The sequence below is a fragment of the Littorina saxatilis genome, linkage group LG13, assembly GCF_037325665.1.
Source record: "Littorina saxatilis isolate snail1 linkage group LG13, US_GU_Lsax_2.0, whole genome shotgun sequence".
Lineage (NCBI taxonomy): Eukaryota > Metazoa > Mollusca > Gastropoda > Littorinimorpha > Littorinidae > Littorina > Littorina saxatilis.
The window spans coordinates 36639469-36665406 of record NC_090257.1 but is presented as its reverse complement, the minus strand read 5'-3'; the positions used below and the strand labels follow the sequence as shown (position 1 = coordinate 36665406).

Below are 25938 nucleotides of genomic sequence, written 5' to 3'. Positions count from 1 at the left end.
GTAGTTTTGTCAAGGACACCTTGTTATTCTGCCTAATTTTCCCTCTCTTTCTCCCTCCCTCTCTACCTCGATCCCCCTCACGCTCTGTCTCCTTCCCCCGTCGCTTTCTCTCTCTATATATATATATCCCACCCCACCCCTTTCTCTCTCTCAGTCTGAACCTCTCGCTCCCTCCTCTCTCTAACTCTGTGTATTTATTCATTTATATAAACCTGCCTTTGTATTTAGAAATTGCCCACCCCCACCGAATCCTCATCCACCGAACCCTCCTCGTCATTATGTACATCACAAGTGCTAGTCTTTCGGATGAGACGAAAAACCGAGGTCCCTTCGTGTACACTACAGTGGGGTTTGCACGTTAAAGATCCCACGATTGACAAAAGGGTCTTTCCTGGCAAAAATGTATAGGCATAGATAAAAAAAATGTCCACCAAAATACCCGTGTGACTTGGAATAATAGGCCGTGAAAAGTAAATATTCGCCGTAATGGCTTGAGATTTACTGGCCGTTGTGAATGCGTGATATATTGTGTAAACAATTCCATCTCACACGGCAGAAATTAGTATGTAAAGCGCGGAGAGCACAGTTCATTGTTGTTCACGCTATATAAGCTCTCATAATAAATAAATAAATATTTACACTCTTACCTTGCCAGGTTCTACACACTTCCACAAAAGCGGAACAGCTCTCCCTCCGCACCAGGCTCGGCAGGAGAATACGTGACGCTCCCCAACAACTCTGTGAAGGGCGGTGCCACCAAGAACACCACCAACACCACCAACAACAGCAACAACAAGCCAACAGGAACAGGAGGCCGTCGCGGTGGTGGTGGCGGTGGTGTGGGGCGTGGAGGTCGTCTTGGCTTTGGCTCAACGTTGTAAGTTTATTGTTGTGTTGTGACTCTGAGTTTGAACGTGTGTGTGTGGTACCGAATATATACAGAACATGTCCCTCGATGCCACTGCATGAGGACGTTAAATCTGAATTTCATCTTTAGAACGTTTGTGAAGTGCGATGTGTTTGTGAGTGCGTGTGGGTGTGTGTATGCGTGAATATGTTTGCATGCGTATATATGTGCGTGTTCTATCTTAGTATAAAGATACACATAATGTGTGGCCAATCTGATGAAAGGACAATTTATTTTTTTTACATGTTTTGCATTCTCTTTATGTTTATTTGGCAACAATATTACAAGGCATACAAAAAGATAGAACAAATATACGTACATATACCACTCTTTAGTTTTCATTATGATGGTTTCCTTTGCTTTATCAACAGGCAAAACTTTCATTAGAGGAAATCTGCGGAATGATCTTTCCCACGCAAACAATCTGAAGAATGATCTCAGTCAGTCCTTTCCTACGCAAATTATCCGTAAGAGGAACAAAATAGTGCAGACAAATACAAGGGTATGTGTGTCTCAGCTATTTATGAATTTTTAATTTTGTTGTGTTTCAGCACAAACCTGACAGTGCTCTCCTTGACCTGCTTCCTGGGACTGACCACAGGCGTGTACAGCAAGATAATGTCCGAGAACAAAGACACCAACGTGGACATCACCATATTCGCCCCCGCGTCTTTCCTGTCGGCCAAGCAGGGCACTGTCCACTTCAACCTCAACAAGGAGACTGGGATGGAGGTGGAGGGTAACTTCAACTTTGAGGCCTTTGGTGAGTTTGCTGGACTTTTTGAAGTTTGCTGGACTTTTTGAAGTCAAAAAGTTTGCTGGAGTTTTTGAAGTTTGTTTGCTGGAGTTTTTGAAGTTTGCTAGACTTTTTGAAGTTTGCTGGACTTTTTGAAGTTTGCTGGACTTTTTGAACTATGCTGGACTTTTTGAAGTTTGCTGGTTGCTGGACTTTTTGAAGTTTGCTGGACTTTTCTGAGGGGAATTAACCCTTTGGCATTGCCTCCCGCACAGTGTCATGTAACGTAATTTTGTCAATAACAACGTTCTGTGACTGTAACGTAATTTTGTCAATAACAACGTTCTGTGACTGTAACGTAATTTTGTCAATAACAACGTTCTGTGAATGTAACGTAGTTTTGTCAATAACTACGTTCCAACAACTTACCTTTCTTGTTTTTTTATTCTGAATTTTGGAACGTTGGCAGTCTCTTTGTTTTTGGATTTTGTCTCCTATATGCAGTTCCCTTGGGTTTTAACTCAACAATGTAATGAAGAAAGGCTCGCTCTCATCTGCTCAAGCTTTGCCGTCTCTCAGCACAGAAGAGGATAGCAATTTTGCAGATAATTCATGCGGCTGTTCAGGGTCTGCATGTGGATTATCTAGCGGGCAATATTGGGCGCTCTGGGAGGCATTGGCTTGCGTCGTGTGTTTTTCTGTTTAGCTTGGCTGGTGGTGAAGCTAAAAAGAAACGAACAGAACATGAACATCATACTTTCTTTGAGGCATTGATCAAGCCTTGTCCGCAGCGTGTTTTATTGTTACAAAATGCTGAATTTCTTTTTGTACTTAACAACATACGATATCGATACATGCACAGCCTGGTGGTGAACTTACACGTAGTGTTTCACCGCTGATATCACCTAGCCACCGAGACCAACTTCATTCTCAAAACACTTTGTCGTTTCTACAAAAAACGTCCCTAAGAAGTGACAGAACTTTTAGGTGACGCTAATATTCGCATTGTGGCTTCTTCTCGAATTTTATTTTGCTTTGACGTCAAAGGGAACAGCTAGGAGGGCAAAAAGAGAGTTCTTGGTTTGCTAAGTCGATGTCATATCTCATTAATGACATGATGACCTTTTCTATCCTACAGTGATGAAGAACCCAGTGCTGAGAGAGAGCAGACCGGAGCTATGTGCATCACGTGCAAAATGTGAACAGGGCTGTGATGTACAGACTGGTGAATGCATCTGTCGCAAGGGATACAGGCTGATTGAGCAAAACACATGGCTGACTGACTCCAACAAATGTGTTGGTAGGTGTGCACAGTATATAGTTAAAAGAGACTGACACTCCTAATTTTTTTGGCATTCGTCTATAAATGTGAGATTTTAGTTAAATGATCGATGCTATGAGGCCTGTTCAAGGCTGTGCAGATATGTGGTGGTGCACGTAATTGCATGCTCACACTGTTCCTTTAATTCCTTTAACCGTGTTTAATTGGCACTTTGTGCAGATGTGAACGAGTGTGCTGAAGGATTCACCAACTGTCACCCCTCTGCTGGTTGTTTGAACAGCAAAGGGTCCTACGATTGTGTCTGTAGTGTCGACTACTACGGCGATGGGAAAACATGCCATGGTAATTGTATAGAAGCTGTTTAATGTTACTGATTGTATCCAGTAAAGGGGGAGAGAGAGAGAGAGAGAGAGAGAGAGAGAGAGAGAGAGAGAGAGAGAGAGAGAGAGAGAGAGAGAGAGAGAAAGAGAAAGAGAGAGAGAGAGAGAGAGAGAGAGAGAGAGAGAGAGAGAGAGCGAGAGTTTCTAACGACCCTTAAATCGATATGGCTATGCGGGACCGCAGAAAAAGAGAGAGAGAGAGACACAGAGAGAGAGAGTTTGTGTGTGTGTGTGTGTGTGTGTGTGTGTGTGTGTGTGTGTGTGCGCGTGCTTGCGTGCGTGCGCTCTTGCATGCGTGCGTATCTGCACAGAGATCGAGACAGACAGACAGAGTACATACATATGCTCAGCAAACAGTCGAGTCAAGAAGAAAAGCGTAACTTATTTTCCGTTTCAGATTGCAACACACCTTGCCGAGATGACCAATATGAGGTTCAGCCTTGTTCCAAGACCAGCCAGAAGATTTGCAAAGGTATTCTTCGGGTTAACACTAAACACATGTTCGAGAATTGATAGATTGGTCACATTTTCACTGTACGCAGCATCTGTTTTGTGATTAATTGACAAGACAAAATGTGCTTGTGCTTGTCTAAGGCCAAAAAAAAAAAATAGGTCTGTTTACGGTAACCCGACCGACCCTAGTTTTTTCGCGCGACCCTAGACTTTTTTTTGGCATTTGGGGAAAAAAAGAAAAAAAAATCTTGTTTTTTTGGCAAAATAACGTAAAAATATGGTTTTTTGGAGAAAAAAAACAAAAAAAAAACAAAAAAACAATCCCGACCTACCGACCCTATTTTTTTGGCCTATGTTACCGTAAACAGACCTATTTCTTTTTTGGCCTAATAGTGGATAGTTTGTTGATATTTTTCGTACTTTTGAGTTTGGGTCTGTGACTTTCAATGTATAGGATAGCAAATTTCAGAATGTACTTTTTTGTGCGACGTCTGTGGCAGTTTGTCTTAGTTTTAAAGCATGAGTACTTTTTCACAGTAGAGGTGATATCACAGTGTGACTGTCTGAATGCATTATTTCTGAATGTGATTAGTTACCTATTGTCCTTGAATTGTATGTACCGCTAGAGCACGGGCTTGCATGAACTCCGCAAACAATCTAATTTGTTCACGAATAATTAAAACAATAATAGGGAATCCAGTTTGTATGCTGTTTATTTGAAACTTCCCATTAATGTTATGTTTGTCATTTTCAGTTTGTTTACACTAGCATAATCCTCTCCATAATGTATTATTTTATCCTTATGTTTACAGCATTTTCTGGGAAAAAAAACTTACCAACTTAAAGGCACGTAAAGATTGGTTGATAACACTCTCTGAAAGATGACTAATGTCAGCAAAAACATGCTGTTCGAACTCACTGAGTTAAAAACAGAATGTTACTCATGAAAAGTCAGTGATATTCTGTTATACATGAGAAAACAATCTTACACCCCTTTGAATCCCTGACTGCAAAAAAAATCATGAAGACCTGTGTATCTCTTCTTTTTTGTTTAAACGAGTCACGATCATTCCCTTTTCCAACGGCCACAGCCACGTACTCGCCCAACCCAACCCAAATGGTTACAAAGATATGAAAGAAACAGAAAAGAGTTGACGCAGTATTACACATCGTGTTACCAAGGAATACGATTAATTTTGTGCTTACAGTTATTAGGCCTTTTCTAAAACATACCTGTGTATCCCCTTCGAAAACATATATATATATTCCTTCCCATCTCAACGATCAAGTCGACCACTACAGAACTATCCAGGATTTTACACTGAATAAGGACATCCTTCCACTTGAACAATTACCAAAACTAAGCAGCCTGACCGCTCTCTGTGCAGAGTAGCATTTTTCTGAAATAAATTGACATGTTGACACTGGTGTCAATTACGACATTAATTCAGAAAAAAATCCAACCATGCATGGAAAGTAGCCAGGGCTTTGAATGTTGGTATGTGTTTAAGTTGAAGAATGTTCTTTTCCTCAATAACAAACCTTGACAAAATTAATTCAGAAAAAAAGTCCAACCTTGCACGGAAAAAAGCCAGGCCGTTGAATTTTGGTATGTGTTTAAGTTGAAGGGTGTTCTTTTCCTGTGTACAAACCTGGGCAAATCTGTGGTGGTTGACATGATGCGTAAGATACGAAGGAAGATATACCCACCCATACCACCGCCTTTCTTGGCATACTCTCCCGAGCCTTTGCATTTCCTGAGTAGCGGTATTAGAGATCGAGTGAAGATGAAAAAGTGTGGGTAGAAGTTGACCAGACTTGTATCTGTTGCAGAGTGTACTAAAGTCTGCCACAATGGCTACTATATGGCTACTCAGTGCACTGGTGACGCCAATGCCGTGTGTAGAGGTAAATCCATCATAAACACAAAAACTACTAACCCTTTTACCCATCATTACTCACTAATTTTTTCTCATACTGAATTTTTGTCTTTTTTAAGTATATGCTAATTTGTACCTGCCATCATAAACCAAAAAACTACTAACCCTCTTACCCTTCATTTCTAACGTATTTTGTTTATACTTGATTTTTGTATTTTGTGAAGAATACTCTAATTTGTACCTTATTCCATCATAAACACAAACGTTACCAATCGTTTCCCTTTTATTACTTATTGTGTCTGCTTTTGTATGATACCCATTTTTGTCTTTTTTTGTATGATACCCATTTTTGTCTTTTTTTGTATGATACCCATTTTTGTCTTTTTTAAGGATATTCTAATTTGTACCTTCCATCATAAACACAAACGTTTCCAATCGTTTCCCTTTTATTACTTATTTTTGTCTGTTTTTGTATGACATTCTTTTTCTGCCTTCCATCACAAAGACAAAAGTACTACTCTTTGTCCCCACGTAACTTTCTACTTTTGGTGGGGTTGGCTTGGAGGCTTACGTTTTTGTTTTCTTTTTGGTTTAAGGATATCCTATTTTTTTTGAGGATACTCTATTTCAACCTTCCATCATAAAACCAAAATTAAGTTACTCATTCTTTTCCCATCATTAGTTACAATTTTGTTTTGTTATACTTGATTGTTATCTATTTTGTACATACTCTTTTTTACTCTCCCTCAGAAACAAAACAGTAATACTGATCCTTTTGAATTATTCCTAACTTTTTTCTTGATTTTGTGGGGTTTTGTATGTGTGCAGCTAGGATACCCTACTTCTACCTTTAGATACTGTCTGTACAAAAATGTCGAAGCCTCATTTGTTTTCCTTACCTTCAAACTGGGTTGTGTAATAAAAAAAAGATTTAAACACAAAATGGTTGGCTTGAACGTTTAATCTCTGACAAAAGGTAACATTCACGAGTACGTTGACCTATGGTCTTTGTAGTGGACAAGCATACAAATACACAAAACTTAGCTGAGAAGTCGTTGAATGATAAATGTTTACAATACACAATACAATGCAATGCAATGCAATGCAATGCAATACAATGCAATACAATACAATACAATACAATACAATACAGTGCAATGCAATGCAATGCAATGCAATACAATACAAACAAGAAATTCCTCCGAGGTAGGAAAAACACCCCCGTCCTTACCATTCTCACTGCCACCAACTGAGAAAGTTATTTCCCTTTGACCATTAATATGTCCCTCTATAAGTCCTTGTAGAATATTAATCCACCAATAACTCCCTAACCGTGTGTTTGACTGGTCCCAATTTTTGTAAGGACCTTCTCAGGAATGTATAGAACCTGTTCACCAAGTTTGGTGACGATCGGTCCGTTCATTCTTGAGATCTATATGCGAACACAAACACACAAACACACAAACAAACAAACAAACACATCGACCGAATCCTATACACACCCCTATACCGGGGGTGTAACAATACAATACATTGCTGTACAATACACAACGTACGATACTACTTTATTATCTCAAAAGAGTAATTACAATGTGGCTGAATAATATATGTATGTCTAAATACACTACAGACCATTTAGGTCACCGTGCACGTGACTGTTCCGTTTTGTCTATGATTAATTTTTCCATAAACTAAACTTTTTTGTTTGGGGATTCTTTATTTTTGAGCGTCAGCTATCTACCTGTTTCGAATTTTTACCTCTGTGTAATGTTTTTATTTCCCCTCTCCTTCAATATGTTTTGTTGGCGTTTTGAAGTCATATAGTTTGACATAGCTAGGTCACTTGGCATAGCTAGGTCACTTGCTTACTTAAATGGCTTCTTTTTTGCTGAAAAAGTTATTTCATATGATTTGCTTTCGATGTTGTGTATGATGTGAACTGCTTCATCACTTTTTATAATCTCTTAATACACAGTATTGGATGCATTTTAAACAAGCGCAGCAGTGGTACTATTTTCAATGAATGATGTTGCATATTTTAACTTTAAACTTTTGTTGTCACATATTTCCTTAGAAACTGTTGTTTCAGTGATAAAAAAAAACACAGATAGAAAAATCGCTTTAAATATAAGTGTTTCTTCGTGTTATTTTTATTCTTATTTACTTTAAAATGTGCGAGTAATGCCAAATGTAAGGTGCGTTACGGGTAGTGTTTGTATTTGAGGGTTTTCTCTCACAGCTCCTGTTTAGTTTATTGGATATCCATATGATGCAATTTTTTGTGTGTCCCCATTCAAGTTTTTGTGATGTGTTTGCTTGAACTTGAATGAAGAATTTTTACGGACTTATTTTGTTTCCAGTGTGTCAGCCATCTTGTCTTGGAGGACAGTATGAGTACAGAACATGTTCAAATTACCATGACCGGCAGTGCAAAAGTGAGATTTTATCATTTTCTTTACTTCAGTTTACTTCAGTTTACTGCACTTTATTTTAGTTTATTAAATAAACACTGCACAAGCGAATAAATCTGACTGGATTTGCTAGGGCACATAAACATTTTGGTCTTCGTCTGCCAATGTTAAAGTTCATTAGTCATTAACTTCCAATGAATAAAGCATACAATTTCAGAAGTGATCGCGTTAACCAGAATATTTTGGTATTTTTACTGGTTTTTGTTCAAATACCAAAAAGAAATCATCAACCAGTCAGTCGTACCGGTTACTTAAACGTCTGACAGTTTTTTCATATATGTTGTATCTATGACTATGTACTTTTTGTTATCTACGCTGTAATTTCATTGATTGACGCTATCAAATAGTGAGCGAATCAAAATCAAGAATAGTTAGCTAATGGAACGTTTTATTTTTGACAAAACAAAACATTCAAAGACAAAACAAAACATTCAAAGGACATCGACCAAATGGTCCGGGACGGACACGGGCAAACTTTATGTGTAGACCCAGAGACGGAAGCCATGTCCCACCCCCGTGTCACTACAATGGCACGTAAAAGACCTTGGTCATTCTGCCGTTAGTGCATGTGGATGAATACACCTGTATAAACACGCAGACACCTGGGTAGCGCGACTCCGTTGCTGCTAGCTTTCCACTGGGAGGAAGCGACCCGAATTTCCCAGCGATGGGACAATAAAGTAATGAAAATGAAAATGAAATGGTCTTTTAGGGACAGGTGTTTATGAGAGGCATCATCTCCTGGCTTTTGGGGTTTCCAAAACATTGTGAGCGGTCATTGATTTAGATTCTTGTTTCTTACAGACGCAACTTTTCTCCCTGATGTTAATGCCTCCGACAACGTCATCCTTGAAGAAGATCGAAAGGTGAAGGACTCAGAGGTCATCATTGAGCATCTGCCTCGCCTGTCAGTGGGTTACACTCGGTACTCACTGACAAGAGGTGAGTTCCTGAAATTTAAAAAAAAAATGAATAAGATTCTACTATTCTTCGTGCATGAATTAGGTTATCCTGACTATATATTGACTCTCTCTCTCTCTCTCATGTGTGTATTATAGTAGGGACTAGCTGTAAGAAAGGACCATATGGACCTAATGCTATCATCCCTCGGTAATAAAGAGTTCGAGTTCGAGTTCCCTCTTTCTCTCTCTCTCTCTCTCTCTCTCTCTCTCTCTCTCTCTCTTCTCTCTCTCTCTCTCTCGCTCTCTCTCTCGCTCTCTCTCTCTCTCTCTCTTTGTCTCTCTCTTTGTCTCTCTCTTTGTCTCTCTCTTTGTCTCTCTCTTTGTCTCTCTCTTTCTCTCTCTCTGTCTCTTTCTCTCTGTCTCTGTCTCTTTCTCTCTGTCTCTGTCTCTCTCTCTCTCTTTCTCTCTCCCTCTCTCTTTCTCTCTCCCTCTCTCATCAGGGTCTTAATGTATTTGTTGAATTTTATGCGTGACTATAATTCATAACTGTGCAGATACTATTGCTGTTATTTTAACCACTATTGTAAGGGGCTGTGCCCTTATAGACAATTACAGATTTGTTCTTGTTCTTGTCCCTCTCTCTCTCAGTAGATTAGTCCCTCCCATGGGCAAGGGCTGGATGTAAAAAAGCACCTGTTTGCTTATACATGTACCATTACCCTCGTTAATAAATAATTTAGTCTTGTCTTTGTCCTAAAACATCAACAGAGGTCCCAAGATGGAGCAACTTCTGTCTTTCATTCCCACGGGCAGACATAAATAGAGGTCATACAACGGAGCAACGTCTGTTTTTCATTCCCACGGGCAGACGTACATCAACACAAGTGCTAACACGGAGCAACTTACGTATTTCATTTCCACATGTACGGGGATTAATGTAGCTTTCACATCAATAGAGGTCCGAAAATGGAAGAACTTCTGTATTTCATTCCCACAGGTACATGGATGAGTGACATCAATAGAGGCACTAAAACGGTGCAACTTATATATTTCATTCCAAAACGTATATGTACGTCTGTCGACATCACTAGAGGTTCTAAAACGGAGCAACTTCTGTATTTCATTCCCACAGGTACAGGGATGCAGGTGGAAATCAGCATTCAGGACATGGAGGCCGCTCAGCAGTTTGAGCCGCTGGACCTGAAAGGGCTCAACATCACCACCTCCACCCCGCCCAATCTCCAGACTCTCTCAGTGCAACGTTTCTGTCCACACCCAGTACCCAGCCACTACATTCTGCACTACACCAAACATGTGGTAAGGGAGATGCACATTTTGTGTTTGTAGGATCTCTCCAAACATATGGTGAAAGAGATGTCAAGGTGTGTTTGTAGGATCTCTCCAAACATATGGTGAAAGAGATGTCAAGGTGTTTCTGTAGGATCTCTCCAAACATATGTGACCCTCCACCACGAAATGAGTCGCATGTCACATCGCGCGGTTCTGCGCTAGGCTTAATATAAGTCCGCGGAGTGTCCGGTAACAGTGTGAGGGTCACCTTAGTCACATGCTTATAACTCAAACAGTTTTCGATCTTTTCTAAAACGGTTTTTACCACTGGATAGAGCATAAAAAAACTCTTTAGGAAAATGTAAAAATATGAAAATCATGCAAAGGTGACATGCGACTCATTCTGTGGTGGAGGGTCACATATGGTGAAAGAGATGTTAAGGTGTTTTTGTAGGATCTCTCCAAGAGCATGCATGATACCAAACATGGTAAGAGTACCAGCTTCCTTTTAAGAGTACCAGCATATGTCTTTTAAACTGATTCAATGTTTGTGTCAGGGTGGGTGTATGACCTGAACAATAAGATGTGAGTAGATCATCAGGTGACGTATTTCTTTCTTTGTCACATTTTATGTCAATCTTTTTTTTAACGAGAGTTCAAATTGATGATTATAATAAGCGGACATTACGGGTTAAAATAAATACTGAAAAATTAATCGCCATCATCCAGTCAGTTTTAAAGTTTTGAATGATATATGACAGTTATTCCAACACGAATAGGCCTTTAGTTTGACCGATTATGGTGGCCGTTTTTTCTGTTGTTCTTGTTGTTGTTTATATTTTTTTGTTTTAGCTTGTCTTCCCATATTTTGATCATATCGATGTAGAAAACGCCGGTTCACTGATATAACTGTTCCACACCGTCTTTCCTGTGCAGGGTGTGACCTATCAACTGGACGAGCACGGAGACATCAAGCCTTGTCACACGTACACAAACCATGGGACATTTCCTGACGAGGTTCTGCAGAAGGACAATTCCTACCTGTGCCGGGAGCCTGGCTCGCTCACCAAGCTGTTTGAGATCCCTGCTGACACCTTCCAGACCTCCACACACTGGGCGGAGAGAACCAAGAGGTGAGACTGGCATTGTGCTTAAGTGCTCTTAAGACATAAGACATAAGACTTTATTTCAACCATGTGCAGTACACTAGGGACATGTTTTGGCCAGAGTACAATCAATCAATCCATACACGCCCTTCCAAACATCGCTTGCAATCTCAGTCACACACACGCTCACGCACGCCCGCATACATTCCCCACACAGAACCCACAACAGCACTGATGTCTTCAAATCATAATACAAGTATGATTAATTTATTAAACATCTCAATAATTGGCACTTCAAACACAATCACTAGTATTTCACACCGGCACGGTGGCCTAGTGGTAAGGCGTCCGCCCCGTGATCGGGAGGTCGTGGGTTCAAACCCCGGCCGGGTCATACCTAAGACTTTAAAATTGGCAATCTAGTGGCTGCTCCGCCTGGCGTCTGGCATTATGGGGTTAGTGCTAGGACTGGTTGGTCCGGTGTCAGAATAATGTGACTGGGTGAGACATGAAGCCTGTGCTGCGACTTCTGTCTTGTGTGTGGCGCACGTTATATGTCAAAGCAGCACCGCCCTGATATGGCCCTTCGTGGTCGGCTGGGCGTTAAGCAAACAAACAAACTAATATTTCAGACTATTGGTCGTTTAAAACGGACGAACAGACAAATGATAATGAGAAAATGAGAGGAAAGTGAAGTCTTATCTTAGGCGTTGCTATAGTTCCTGTCATTTTTATCCTCTCACTTTCTTTTATCATTGGTCTGTACGTCTGTCCATTTCTACAGCCAATAGAACGAAGTACAAGTGATTGTTTTGTGGTGTCCGTTATTAAAATGGTCCAAAAATCTACTTTTTTTGATGTAGGCTTTTTTTCTTAATGTCGATGATGTGGCCTGTTTTACTGGCATTGATATTAAGTTCTTGCGCATCTTAAACTGATTGCAATCGCAGAAACATATAACGTATCAAACACCCTCCCAGATCCACCCGCCCCTCGATCACCCCATTTACCCTCCACGGGCCCCCTCACGAACAGTTTTTGGAGTTTTAATAAAAATTTACCAAACTTCACTTGAATATAATCTTCCTACACGTCCGTATTTTTCTTCAAAATACTCAAATATCAAAATACTCAAATATCAAAATACTATATCAAAATACTCAAATATCAAAATACTCAAATATCAAAATACTCAAATATCAAAATACTCAAATATCAAAATACTCAAATATCAAAATCCCAAAACAGATAGACTGCCATTGATCATTACCTCGCCGCCATTGATCATTACCTCGCCGCCATTGATCATTACCTCACCGCCATTGATCATTACCTCGCCGCCATTGATCATTACCTCACCGCCATTGATCATTACCTCGCCGCCATTGATCATTACCTCGCCGCCATTGATCATTACCTCGCCGCCATTGATCATTACCTCGCCGCCATTGATCATTACCTCACCGCCATTGATCATTACCTCGCCGCCATTTTGCAAGCGAACCACACGATCTTGAGATACGTTCATTATCTGTTTCATAAGTGTTTGTTTGTCTGTCTACTTCAAAGACCTGTGGGACGACGTACTAGTTCATGTAACGTTTTGTTTTGTCAATAATAAACGTTCCAATTACCTTATTCTTCTTCTTGTCCATCGCCTTCACACTTGGAGTCCAGCTCTGGATATCGTCATTGAAATCGTGGGACCTCGTAAGTGACTTGGCGCCAAGAGTCACTTAATTACGAGGTCCCGCGATTTCACCGACGATATGAAGCTGGTGGTCTTATGTGGAGCCTCCACAGGTCTATGCAGCTTCTCGTGGAGGGTCGTCGGCCTGGTCCAAATCTCTCTGCTCAGGGGCTGGAGATTCCCGCAGTTCTGCAGGATTTTGGGCTGCATCTTGTTCTGCCTCTCCAATTACCTACCATTTTTGTTTTTTGATTCAAATTACTCTGTCCCGCAGGTGTGAGAAACACAGTGAGAAATGTGAGCAGTGTACTCGCAAGTGCGCGCAGAACATGGTGGGGGGCAGCAGCGACTGTTCCATCATCGGAGACAACAACGACAACGGCTGGTCCCCGCGCCTTCGGGTGTGTTACAACTGTTGCGCTCGCAGCAACTGCACCGAAGACTGTCACAACTACCATCGCAAACGATGTCGACCTCTGAAGTAAGTTAAAAAACAAGAAGGGTTGACTAAAATAAATCTAATTAATTTGATAGTCTAAGTACAGCTGTGTTGCCAAACCTTCAACACAGTCACCTTTTTCATTAGATGTCACTTTAACTGTTCTTGTTTACAGTTATATACCTCTGTTTTGGGAAGTGTGATTTTGTGAACAGCTGTTTAGCATTAGTCAGATGGCTGACCAGTAGTGCCAGTAGCACAATCTCATTCGTCTTCTTCCCCAAAGGTGACCAAGGCAATGTTGGTTTAATTATCTCTCTCTCTCTCACTTTTAATTTTCTCTCTCCCATTCTTTTCTCCTCTCTATCTCTCTCTCTGCTTCTGAAAGTAAGATATGTGCCTAGCATAGTGTAAAGATGGTGTGCTTTAACCAGATAACCGATAACCAAAAAAAGCCATCACATGATCAAAAATCGCCATGGTTACCAGATGTCACCATGGAAACCTGGTGGAGTTCTCCATCTTCCCGGCCTGGAACAGCGACCAGAGCAGCAAGTTCTTCTGCCACATTAAGCCTGTTGCTAAGCAACGCCTCCTGGAGATGACCTACACGGTCAAAAGCAGCGGGCGGAAGAAACCAGTTCATCAAGCCACCATCAAAGTCGACGGGGGTCAAGAATGGGAGAAACATGGCCGAATGCTACACAGGTAAATTACGAAATTATCAGGGATATTTTGCTAGGATACATTTTCTTTGGCACATTTTCCGCAATGGCTTTGAAGTTTCTGCAGTTTTCGGAAGTATCAGGCAATCTTTTTCTTCATTATGGAATTTTGCTGACAATATTTCAAGCTAATTGTAAAAGTGCTTAAAGGGTGCAACATTCTTTTATCAGCGTAAGAGTTTAAGTCAAAGCACAACCTTGTGCATGGTCAAAAACATTTAAGTTTTTAGTCACTTTCCAGAGACAAACTTCTCAAACTTTTGATAAACTTGCTCTGTACGCACTCGCCACCATGCATTTCTCTTTATTTTTCTCCAGAGACAAATTGCTCAACATTTTGATCGACTCACACCTGGGCAAGATACCTGACTTTCTGGAGGGCCGTGCCCATTCCGAGCACAGCGACTTCCACGTGGGCAGCTATATAAGGAAAGGGTCAAGAGTTGAGACCACGGTGGTCAGTGGAGAGTCTGTCCGCATCCACCCCCTGAAGCCGTCTGGCGTTAGCCTCAACAAGGCTGGTGAGTATATGCAGAGATCATACCAGCCATGTTCTAAGTTTTAACTCACGTTGGGAATCCTGAGACACTGTCTTTGTTTTGAGGTCGAGGCTTGAAAATTAAAATATTGGAACGCTTACCGTATAAGGAAAATAAAAATGAAATGTTTATTAGAGATTGTTCCCAAGTAAAATGCAGTAAGTCTCACCAAGCTAGACTACAGTGATTGTCCCGTGATAACTCGCTGGCTTTGCTGTGCAAGAAAAAACCATTTGGTTGTCTCAAGTAGCCTAAAGCAGAAGATCAGATAATTTCTTCAGTTTTAGTCTGAAAGTTTCCCTTAGTCTAAATGGCTCTGATGATTACTTGTGAGAAGGAATGAGTCGGGAAAATATATGTTTCATGCCCAGCCATATAGAGCGTTAACTGGTACGCCTTGTTCATTTCCAAGGCTTTAAGAGAGTTGACTTTGGGTGAGAGATGATGAGAATCCAAAAAAGAAAAAAAAAGCCTGCAATAAAAATCCCAAGGAAGGAATCCGTGTTGTCAATTATTAAACGTTTAATAAACTAACCTTTCTTTAGTTTTGTTCTCGAATTTTATAACACTAGTGTCTATCTGGGCAGAATTTTATTTTGGAGAGAGAAACCTTATATGTTATCAGTACGGGTATCAGCGACTGTCTCTTTGTTTTTTGAGTCACTTGAGAAAAAGTGACTCTATGTAATCGGTCAGTGTTAGTCTGTCCGGCCGGCCGTCCGGCCGGCCGGCCGTCCGTAGACACCACCTTAACGTTGGACTTTTCTCGGAAACTATCAAAGCGATCGGGCTCATATTTTGTTTAGTCGTGACCTCCAATGACCTCTACACTTTAACGATGGTTTCGTTGACCTTTGACCTTTTTCAAGGTCACAGGTCAGCGTCAAAGGAAAAATTAGACATTTTATATCTTTGACAAAGTTCATCGGATGTGATTGAAACTTTGTAGGATTATTCTTTACATCAAAGTATTTACATCTGTAGCCTTTTACGAACGTTATCAGAAAAACAAGGGAGATAACTAGCCTTTTCTGTTCGGCAACACACAACTTAACGTTGGGCTTTTCTCGGAAACTATAAAAGTGACCGGGCTCAAATTTTATGTGAACGTGACTCATTGTGTTGTGAATAGCAATTTCTTCCTGTCCATCTGATGCCTCATATAATATTCAGAACTGCGAAAGTGACTCGATCGAGCGTTTGCTCTTCTTGTTCCTAAATAACGTAGTCCTTTTCTTTAGCAGACCCTCAGAAGTGTGAGAACGACATCCTCAAAGAGTCTCTCGTGGCCAGCGAGCACCAGAAGCCGTACAACCCCAACCATGACCTGATTGCAGTGGCCCTTCACAACTCATCCACCCCCTTCATCATCACCCATCTACGCCAACCTCCAACGGTCAGAATTACAGCCGACAAACGGTCGTTTCTGAACGGAATTTTCCCCAGCGCTACGCTGACGCCTGGGTCTTTGACGGGGAAAATGGCGCAGAATGACACTCATTGGATCGTGGAGGTGACGGGCAGAGTTGAGAAGTGTCCAGGTGAGTGACTGGGGATATAGCTCAGTTGGTAGCGCGCTGGATTTGTATTCAGTTGGCCGCTGTCAGCGCGAATTCGATCCCAGGTTCGGCGGAAATTTATTTCACAGAGTCAACTTTGTGTGCAGACTCTCTTCGGTGTCCGAACCACCCCCCGTGTATACTACATTGGGTGTGCACGTTAAAGATCCCACGATTGACAAAAGGGTCTTTCCTGGCAAAATTGCTTAGGCACAGTTAATAATTGTCTACCATACCCGTGTGACTTGGAATAAATATGCGCCGACATGGCTGCAATCTACTGGCCGTATAAAATTTCATCTCACACGGCATCACTGCAGAGCGCCTAGAACTGTACCCACGGAATATGCGCGATATAAGCCTCATTGATTGATTGATTGATTGATTAATTAAAAGCACCTTCCTTCCATAGCTATAAACTAACCACGAAAGATCCGTCCAAGCTTTTGCCTGGGACAAGAGCATATCTTTCCATTTTGACAGATTCTAAAAGCCTACAGCCTGGGACAAGAGCATATCTTTCCATTTTGACAGATTCTAAAAGCCTACAGCCTGGGACAAGAGCATATCTTTCCATTTTGACAGATTCTAAAAGCCTACAGCCTGGGACAAGAGCATATCTTTCCATTTTGACAGATTCTAAAAGCCTACAGCCTGGGACAAGAGCATATCTTTCCATTTTGACAGATTCTAAAAGCCTACAGCCTGGGACAAGAGCATATCTTTCTATTTTGACAGATTCTAAAAGCCTACAGCCTGGGACAAGAGCATATCTTTCCATTTTGACAGATTCTAAAAGCCTACAGCCTGGGACAAGAGCATATCTTTCCATTTTGACAGATTCTAAAAGCCTACAGCCTGGGACAAGAGCATATCTTTCCATTTTGACAGATTCTAAAAGCCTACAGCCTGGGACAAGAGCATATCTTTCCATTTTGACAGATTCTAAAAGCCTACAGCCTGGGACAAGAGCATATCTTTCCATTTTGACAGATTCTAAAAGCCTACAGCCTGGCTGCATTTTTGAGGACTTTGAACCTTTTGCAAAGATGATATTAACTAACACGATATGTCAATCTGAAATATCAATTCCAAACAAATTCTCAATCTACGGACAAGGCAACTGGGCTTTTGATTTTTTGTATGCATCCAAGAGAGAGAATGCTTTTAATTTTGTCCCATATAAAAATCAGGACAAGTCCGTGGCTGTTTACCCGATCTTTTACACAGGAAGGTATATTCATAACTGGTTGGTAGGTATGCTAAGAGAGTGGTTGGTGGGTTTGTTTGTTGGTTTGTTGGTTGGTTTGCTGGTCGATTGAATTTCTCTGGTGCATCTGGTGGAATTTAAGGATGGCCGCATGCTAGTTCGTTTTGGAATTGATGCTTGTCCAAACAAGAAAATAAGTGAAAGAACCCGAAGTGCAGGTTTATTTGATGAACATGATTGCCATGATAACTAGCAGCATCCAACCAATCAAACAAGTCTACAACACTGTAATCCCAATATTTTTAAGGGGAAAAGACTGTTAGATGAACAACCAACCGGTATACAATTACTTGTACCAGTAGCAAATGGAATTCATGATATTGTCAGGGTTTCATCGGTAAATAGGAAAATCTCCAGTTGTGGAGTTATTATCTCCTGTAATGTAATGCTTTTTCAAAGAGTTATTGTTGACATTATTTCTTTCTAATGTTCCAGGATACCTGAGGATCGTTCTCTCGGACCCAGCGTATCGAAGCACACCCCTCTTTACAAGTGACGCGGCTGTCATGTGCCCTCGCAATTTTCACCTGCATTTTTACCTGCCGTCTGGAGACTCCCCCGGTCTGGACCGACAGGTGGTGGCCAGTGTGGCGGACGTCAATCAGGTGCATCACCTTCGTCTACACAGACCCGCCAAGAGAGACGTCGTTGGGGAGGAGGAGAGAAAACTGGCCACTGTTGGTGAGTGTTGTATGAGGTTAAATGCGTGGTTTGTTTATTTGTACTCTCGTGCTAACTAAAGTAAAATGCTGCTCACATGGCCGACTTTCAAAGGATCATTGTCGCTCGGAAATTGTCGAGTCAAAATCGGTGAGAACTTGGCTTTGTGACGACTCTTTGCCGACTCTCATCTGCCGACAAAGAAAACTTTATTATCTCACATATGAGAAATTTGTTTGTGGTTTACATACTTAAACATAGCACAGAACTACATAAAGCCCTAAAGTTCAGTATTATTGTATTATAACAAAAACTACAAGTACAACTCGAACCCTCAGTTAAGAACTGTTAACGTTTTAGCCGATTTTGACTTGACTTTTGTGTATGTAAAAGGCACATTTGTGAAACCCTTAACTTTTGAATGCCTTTTGATGCTGAATGGTCACTTTCTTATGAAATATATGCCCTCTTTAGCCATGTGCTGTCTTATTCATCTTTGCACTTTGTAAAATGTTCGTCTCTATTTGGTGGATATATGATGTAGAACATGGCCTGGATCATAACACATGCACCCGTCCAGTTGGTTGATCTAACACGACTTCCTTCGTTTTGATATTGACAGCCACCATGCATCCACCAGCACCAATCCGACAAAAGGAAGTCAAGAATGAAGTGGCTCTACCAGAAGGCTTCATTTTCTCCATTCCTTATATGGTATCAGTGGGTGGAGCCGTCGTGCTGTTTCTCTGCCTGCTTGTGATTGGTCACATCGTTCAGCCAGGTATGCTGCATAAATTATATAGTGATGGACTCATATTCAATTAGCAATTATCAACCCATGATGCGGGAACAACAAATCTTTAAATGTTTTTTTGATAAAATGAATTAGCTTCCTTAACAACATGATGTATTGTGCATGGCACTTTATGTTTCAATCGAGTCAGATTGTATTTGCAATGTCTGTCGATCTGTCTGTCTTTCTGCCTGCTTACCTGTCTATCTGTATGTTCTTTGGTCTACCTCTTTACCTACTACCTACCGTGCACCTACCTACCTATTCACAGTCTACAGGGCCGGACCAGTACGTTTTTAGGGGGGTGGGCTAAAATGTTGAAGCGGGGGTCCGGGGGCCGCAGAAGGCCCCCGGTGGGGTCGAGGGGCGATGCCCATAAGCTGAAGAAATTTTAACATTTATACATGAAAAATTATCCTATTCTTGCACAAAAAAGTCATTTAAATAATGAAATAGCACCACCAGAAATGTAACATATTAATTTAGAATTGATGCATGAAGAAAAGATTAGCTTTTTGTGATATTATTATTATCAAGCTCTCTCTCTCTCTCTCTCTCTCTCTCTCTCTCTCTCTCTCTCTCTCTCTCTCTCTTTTTTTTTGGCTGGGGGGGGGGGGCTAAAGCCCCCAAAGCCCCCCCCGGCCCCCCTCTCGTCCGGCCCTGACAGACACATCTACTCATATCTATCAATCCATCTTATATGTTTGTGCTCGTTCATCTTACTTATTAGCTTCGATCCTTTGGATTAAATGCTTTTTGTTAACGATCCTTTGGATTAAATGCTTTTTGTTAACGATCCTTATACTTGCTCCTGAGATGGTTTTTTGCCTCTCTTTATTGTTCCTTTAATCTTTGTCTTTTTTTTGGTTGTCTTTTTTTGTTCGTTCATGGGCTTAGACTCCCACGTTCACTCATGTTTTTAGCACGAGTGGATTTTTACGTGTATGACCGTTTTTACCCCGCCATTCAGGCAGCATACGCCGATTTCAGGGGAGGCATGCTGGGTATTTTCGTGTTTCTATAACCCACCGAACTCTGACATGGATTACAGGATCTTTTCCGTGCGCACTTGGTCTTGTGCTTGCGTGTACACACGGGGGTGTTCGGACACCGAGGAGAGTCTGCACACAAAGTTGACTCTGAGAAATAAATCTCTCGCCGAACGTGGGGACGAACTCACGCTGACAGCGGCCAACTGGATACAAATCCAGCGCGGTACCGACTGAGCTACATCCCCGCCCGACTGCAGTCTGATTTACTTTACCTTTTATCTGTATTTTCCAGGTGTTCCAGCACCAGAGCCTCCAATACTGCGATGTCACCATGCCTTCATCATGGTCGTGTATGTGGTCTTCCAGTTTGTCTACAGCATCGTCGCCACTGCTTCCGTCTTCTTCCTTGTTATCATCGCTGTCAACAGGTATTCATTCTACTTTTTCAGACTCTGAAAGCTCAAGCACCACGAAGTCCTCTAATGCTGAACTGTTGGTACTCACCAGAATGTTGGAAGTGGTGACTTTTAAAGAGCAGGCTTATAGTCGGACAAGTCTGCCCTTTCGGTTTGAGCGCATTTTTTCCCCGTCCAAGCACATAGTAGGGGAAGGGCTCCTAATAATTATGGACCGGCTCCTAATATGGACCACCTTCTGTTCTGCCAAACTAACGGCGCTAGAGCGCTCAAAACAGTTTTATTCGCTATATTCACCCTTTCTGGATAACTTGCACATGTCAAAACAGAAACAGAAATCTTGAGGTCTTCATCGGGGACTGACGCCCGACAAAAGCTATAATTGAAGCCCTCCGTCGCTTCGCTCCGTCGGGCTTCAATTAGACTTTGGGAGGGCGTCAATCCACGATGAAGACCGAGAAGTTTCAAATGGAAGCATGTTAATGTTATTGTAATTTAATCTGACGACGATCTCTTTCCTGCTTTCATGCGGTTGTAAACAGACAGAATTGGTTCTGTTCTGTTCACACACTACTTTCAGTCCACCTACCTGCAAGGGTCAAGTCCCAAGAAATATGTCTCTGTATTCCTATCGTATCACTCTGCTCCTGTTTTGTTTTCTTTCACACACATTTTCCCTTCTTTTTTGACGGGTTTCTGGACAGCAAACTCTAAAACAACTTTTTTTCATCACAAAAGCGATCTTTGGAATTGACTGACGTCGTCCGGAAGAATTCATGCATCAACTTACGTCACGTATTTGACGTCATAACTTCGCATACCTTATGGTCTCGGTGTTTCGTTGGCCTTCATATTTTCTACTTGTAAAATGACCCTCAAAGCTAACCGAGACTAGTTGAGGCTGTATCAATACGCCTCGCCAGCAGGTTGTTAATGGATTTTTTAGCGAGTGACCATCGACAATTAGTGACCGGTGATTTTTAATGAGTTGGGGCATTCTGACCAATCACAGGATCTGTTTCATTAAAACGCAAACTCGATTGAATTACAATTTCACTTATTTTCACTCTGTTTTTGATTAGCTTCTTTAGTTTCCTGGTGTGCTTCAAATAATGCTCTTATAAACCCGAAACAGATAAATCTAGAGCATATTTTAATTAGGCTGACTTGTACACCAAGTTGTATCATGTTATTTTGAAAAATAAGGGGCTTTTTACAGTGATTCGTGAAGGCCGCTTCACTGGTCCATATTAGGCGCCCAGGCTCCTAATATAAACCCTTTGTGATTTTTTCTGTATTTAATTTTTGCTGAATGTCTATCAAAGCTATTTCACTCGAATTAGGCCTAACGGTTAACCTTAGAGAGAAGGACTACCAAACACAAAATGAAACTTCTTCGCAAGAAAACAAGCTAGTTATCAGCATGAAACAAAAAGTGGTCCATATAGGAGCCCTTCCCCAACAAATTATTTTACGTCAGGTTAAAAAAAACTAGTATGACTATAGTACTAATCCCAGAAGCTTTGAGTGCGCTCTGGCCTCATTTGCACACACAAATAACCTTTCGTCCATTCATGGACTTTTTCTCTACTTTTGTTACTTTGTCTTTCAGTCCCCGCGTAGCCTTCATCCAGCAGCACCAGCAGCAAGCGGCGGCCACGTCGGCCTCTCACCAGCTGGAGCTCACCGCCATGCAGATGTTTCTGGACAAGGAGATGACCAGGCAGAACAAGCACATGGACTCTGTCCGCGGCGTCTGCCAGAAGGACATGAGCGTCATCGTTGCGGACATGAAGAAGGTGAGATTTGTGTTTCTGGTGGGGAATTAAGGTGGACTTTTCTGCAGCTGGTTGAACGTGTAGCAAGACAGATTTGTCAAAAGCCTTTCGGAGTAGTTCTGTTTTATTTTAGGTTTTGCAGACAGCAATTAATCATAGAAGTGATATCCGTTTTGTGCTTTCAAAGTACTCAATCAATCAATGAATCAATGAGGCTTATATCGCGCATATTCCGTGGGTACAGTTCTAGGCGCTGTGCAGTGATGCCGTGTGAGATGAAATTTTATACGGCCAGTAATTGCAGCCATTTCGGCGCATATTCACCTTTCACGGCCTATTATTCCAAGTCACACGGGTATAGGTATACAATTATTAACTGTGCCTAAGCAATTTTGCCAGGAAAGACCCTTTTGTCAATCGTGGGATCTTTAACATGCACACCCAATGTAGTGTACACGGGGGGGGGGGGGGGGGGAGTAGAAGAGAGTCTGCACACAAAGTTGACTCGGAAATAAATTTCCGCCGAACCTGGGATCGAACTCACGCTGACAGCGGCCAACTGAATACAAATCCAGCGCGCTACCAACTGAGCTATATCCCCGCCCCATTGACCGTACTAATTTCTCAATCAGTGCAATGATTGGTTCCATGCATAACTGGCACACAAACGTGAACATTAAAATGAAAGTTATAACTTTATTTGACTCACCAAAGTTAGCTCTGAGACAAGCATAAAGTGTTTGATTAGCCCAAGTGAGATCTGCCTTTTGATTGCCGTGTATTTTAATTAAGTACAGTCGAACCTGCCCTAACGACCGTTTCGATAACAACAACGTGCTCAAAACGACCATGCAGCCAAAAGAATCCCCGACGAAATGTGTCCTGTAAAAAATCTCCCACCCTTCCATAACTACTACCTCTCTTTAAGGGCAACTCTTGGTCGGCTCCTTGCGTGGTCAGCATAGACAGGTTCGACTGTACAAACAATTCACATGTCAGTTACAGTGTAAAAGGCATCTTTGCCAAGAAAATCGGTCGGCAAACGGAGGGGGTCGTTTTTAGGAGGGGTCATTACGGGAGGTTCCACTGTACATTGAAGCATGCCTTGATCGTGTGCATTGTGTAATGTACAGGTGCACAGTCGGGTGACGAGGGAGACGGAGGACATGTTCCACAAACACAAACTGGAGTTGCTGCTGGAGGAACACCGCCACCGCTCCATGCAGCAGCTCGCCCAGAACCTCCTCTCCTTCAGGTCTCCACAGCATTTTGAATCATATAGAACTGATAGCTGTACCCGTTCTTTACGAAACACACCTACCTAAAGTGTGGATGGTTACCTAAGAGGCGGCACTGGGTGTAGTGCCTTTCTAGTGCACTTGCACTACAACAGCACTGGGTGCAGTACTCGCTCCGGCATCGAAGAATTTTGCACTAAAAAATGCACAAAATTTGACCTATTTCGTCGCCTATAGAGGACGGAAAGAATGTCATTTTGAACATTGTTATGACATTCTTTCCGTCAAAAAAGTCAATTTAACGGTGTTAAATGAAGCGACCATCCACACAATTAGGTTGCCATCCAGAGTTTAGGTTGCCATCCACGTGTGGATGGTTGCCTTATGGTGATTTAGGCAACCAAACCTGTGGAAACATGGGTACACACACACACACACACACACACACACACACACACACACACACATACCTAAAGTGTGGATGGTTACCTAAGAGGCGGCACTGGGTGTAGTGCCTTTCTAGTGCACTTGCACTACAACAGCACTGGGTGCAGTACTCGCTCCGGCATCGAAGAATTTTGCACTAAAAAATGCACAAAATTTGACCTATTTCGTCGCCTATAGAGGACGGAAAGAATGTCATTTTGAACATTGTTATGACATTCTTTCCGTCAAAAAAGTCAATTTAACGGTGTTAAATGAAGCGACCATCCACACAATTAGGTTGTCATCCAGAGTTTAGGTTGCCATCCACGTGTGGATGGTTGCCTTATGGCAGGTTTCACGGTAATCAGACTCTTTGATGTGTGTAAACTTTGCCTTCAAATTACTTGCTTACTGTGTTGATTTTCATCATTTTTTCTGCTTGGCATGAGTAAGTATGGTATTTGCAATACAAAAAAATAAATAAAAGCTAAAATGTTTGTGTTTGAGCAATTATTTGAGCGCGTTTTTCGAAGCGAACGTGTGAATCCTGACAGACACCATTTCCTTCTGTCACATGACCCCATCTCAAAGTGTGATTCAACAGACACAAAAATAACACACAAAACTTATGATAATGGGGTTATTAATTCAATTAATACACAAGGTTAGTCTCTGACTAGAGAAAATAGGGAAACAATATCAAATGGGAGCATAAAACCGTTTCTGGAAAAATTTTCAATCACCACCGAAAGTGTCTGTCAGTAAAAAAAACACGTGCTTTGTTTGCAAAGCAAAGCCTAATTTTACACATCGCGTGCTTTTGTCTGTTATTCTTGCTTGTGAACATCATTTTATTGATGTTCTTCACTGGAAAGCAGGTGTATCATCAACAGTATCACAAAATCGCAAAGAATGAACATTTTTGTTGTGATCCGACCGGTGTCTGTAGACTGAATCACACGTTCGGCAAACTTCGTTTTTAACGGAAATAACCGAGCCTTTAATCGGAAACGACGTTTCAACCGCTTCATATCGTCTGCAGGAAGAAAAAGAGGAATGCGATACCCAGTGAGTAAAACATTTAATCGTTTTTAGTGCCTTTTGATCAAGTTTTGTTGCGTCTGTCAGCAACGTTCGTCAACCCAACGTTCGGCACAGCGACGCACGCATACGGATTTGCAGCGTTTGCATTCGGAAAGTGAGGGATTTGTGAGTTCGTTTGCATAATTTCAATCGCTAGTAGGTTTTCCCTTCGTCTCCCATTCTTGTGTGTACATGTTATTGGCATTTCATTGTGTAAATTGAAAGTTTGTGAGTAACAGTAGTAAAATCTGTCGAACGTTGGCAACGCTGACAGACGGAAATATCGAACGTTGCCTTCAATGACAGACTGGCTTGGCGATCGTACTTTCGATTCGTAGGAACACAATATATAGAGACAACAATGTGCGCTCGTTACCACAACGGTCATGAACCGGTGTAACACAAAATTTTTACTCCACGAAAAATTGACTCGGACGGAGTAAACTTCCAGTAAAAATCTTGTACGAAAAAAGAACTCACAAGGAACTAAATTTTTACTCCCCAAATATTTACTCCCAGTAAACATCTCGTACGAGAAACTTAGGGCCTACTCCTTCGTTTATAATTCGCGCAATATCCCATTTACGTGCAATCCCGTTTTGCCGCCGTCCCATTTTGGCGACATTTAACAAGCCAAGCGTCATTTTACTACCGCATCCCATTTTGGCGCAATCCCGTTTCGCCGCTATCCCATTTTTTTGAATTTTTTTTTCTTTTTACATTTAGTCAAGTTTTGACTAAATGTTTAACATAGAGGGGGAATCGAGACGAGGGTCGTGGTGTATGTGTGTCTGTGTGTGTGTGTGTGTGAGTGTGTGTGTGTGTGCGTGTGTGTGTGTAGAGCGATTGAGAGTAAACTACTGGACCGATCTTTATGAAATTTGACATGAGAGTTACTGGGTATGATATCCCCGGACGTTTTT

General features: G+C 41.6%; 1 protein-coding gene and 1 long non-coding RNA gene across 4 annotated transcripts in view; both read left to right on the top strand.

Annotated features, from left to right (window-relative positions):
- Window positions 1-25938, top strand: part of LOC138945639 (uncharacterized) — a 137122-nt gene that overhangs the window by 49701 nt on the left and 61483 nt on the right. The window lies entirely within an intron of this gene.
- LOC138945633 (uncharacterized) overlaps window positions 1-25938 on the top strand; it is a 152020-nt gene that overhangs the window by 112557 nt on the left and 13525 nt on the right. For 2 of the 3 annotated variants that reach the window (XM_070317106.1, XM_070317105.1), the window contains 19 exons: window positions 656-877; window positions 1459-1670; window positions 2782-2943; window positions 3145-3267; window positions 3703-3777; window positions 5592-5666; window positions 7999-8073; window positions 8914-9051; window positions 10144-10328; window positions 11238-11434; window positions 13372-13578; window positions 14026-14244; window positions 14580-14782; window positions 16042-16341; window positions 18065-18310; window positions 18912-19070; window positions 20367-20502; window positions 22103-22289; window positions 23402-23523. In XM_070317106.1, coding sequence (XP_070173207.1) covers window positions 656-877; window positions 1459-1670; window positions 2782-2943; window positions 3145-3267; window positions 3703-3777; window positions 5592-5666; window positions 7999-8073; window positions 8914-9051; window positions 10144-10328; window positions 11238-11434; window positions 13372-13578; window positions 14026-14244; window positions 14580-14782; window positions 16042-16341; window positions 18065-18310; window positions 18912-19070; window positions 20367-20502; window positions 22103-22289; window positions 23402-23523 — 3243 coding nt within the window. The remainder of the gene's footprint in view (window positions 1-655; window positions 878-1458; window positions 1671-2781; window positions 2944-3144; window positions 3268-3702; window positions 3778-5591; window positions 5667-7998; window positions 8074-8913; window positions 9052-10143; window positions 10329-11237; window positions 11435-13371; window positions 13579-14025; window positions 14245-14579; window positions 14783-16041; window positions 16342-18064; window positions 18311-18911; window positions 19071-20366; window positions 20503-22102; window positions 22290-23401; window positions 23524-25938) is intronic. The other variant, XM_070317107.1, reaches the window with a different exon arrangement.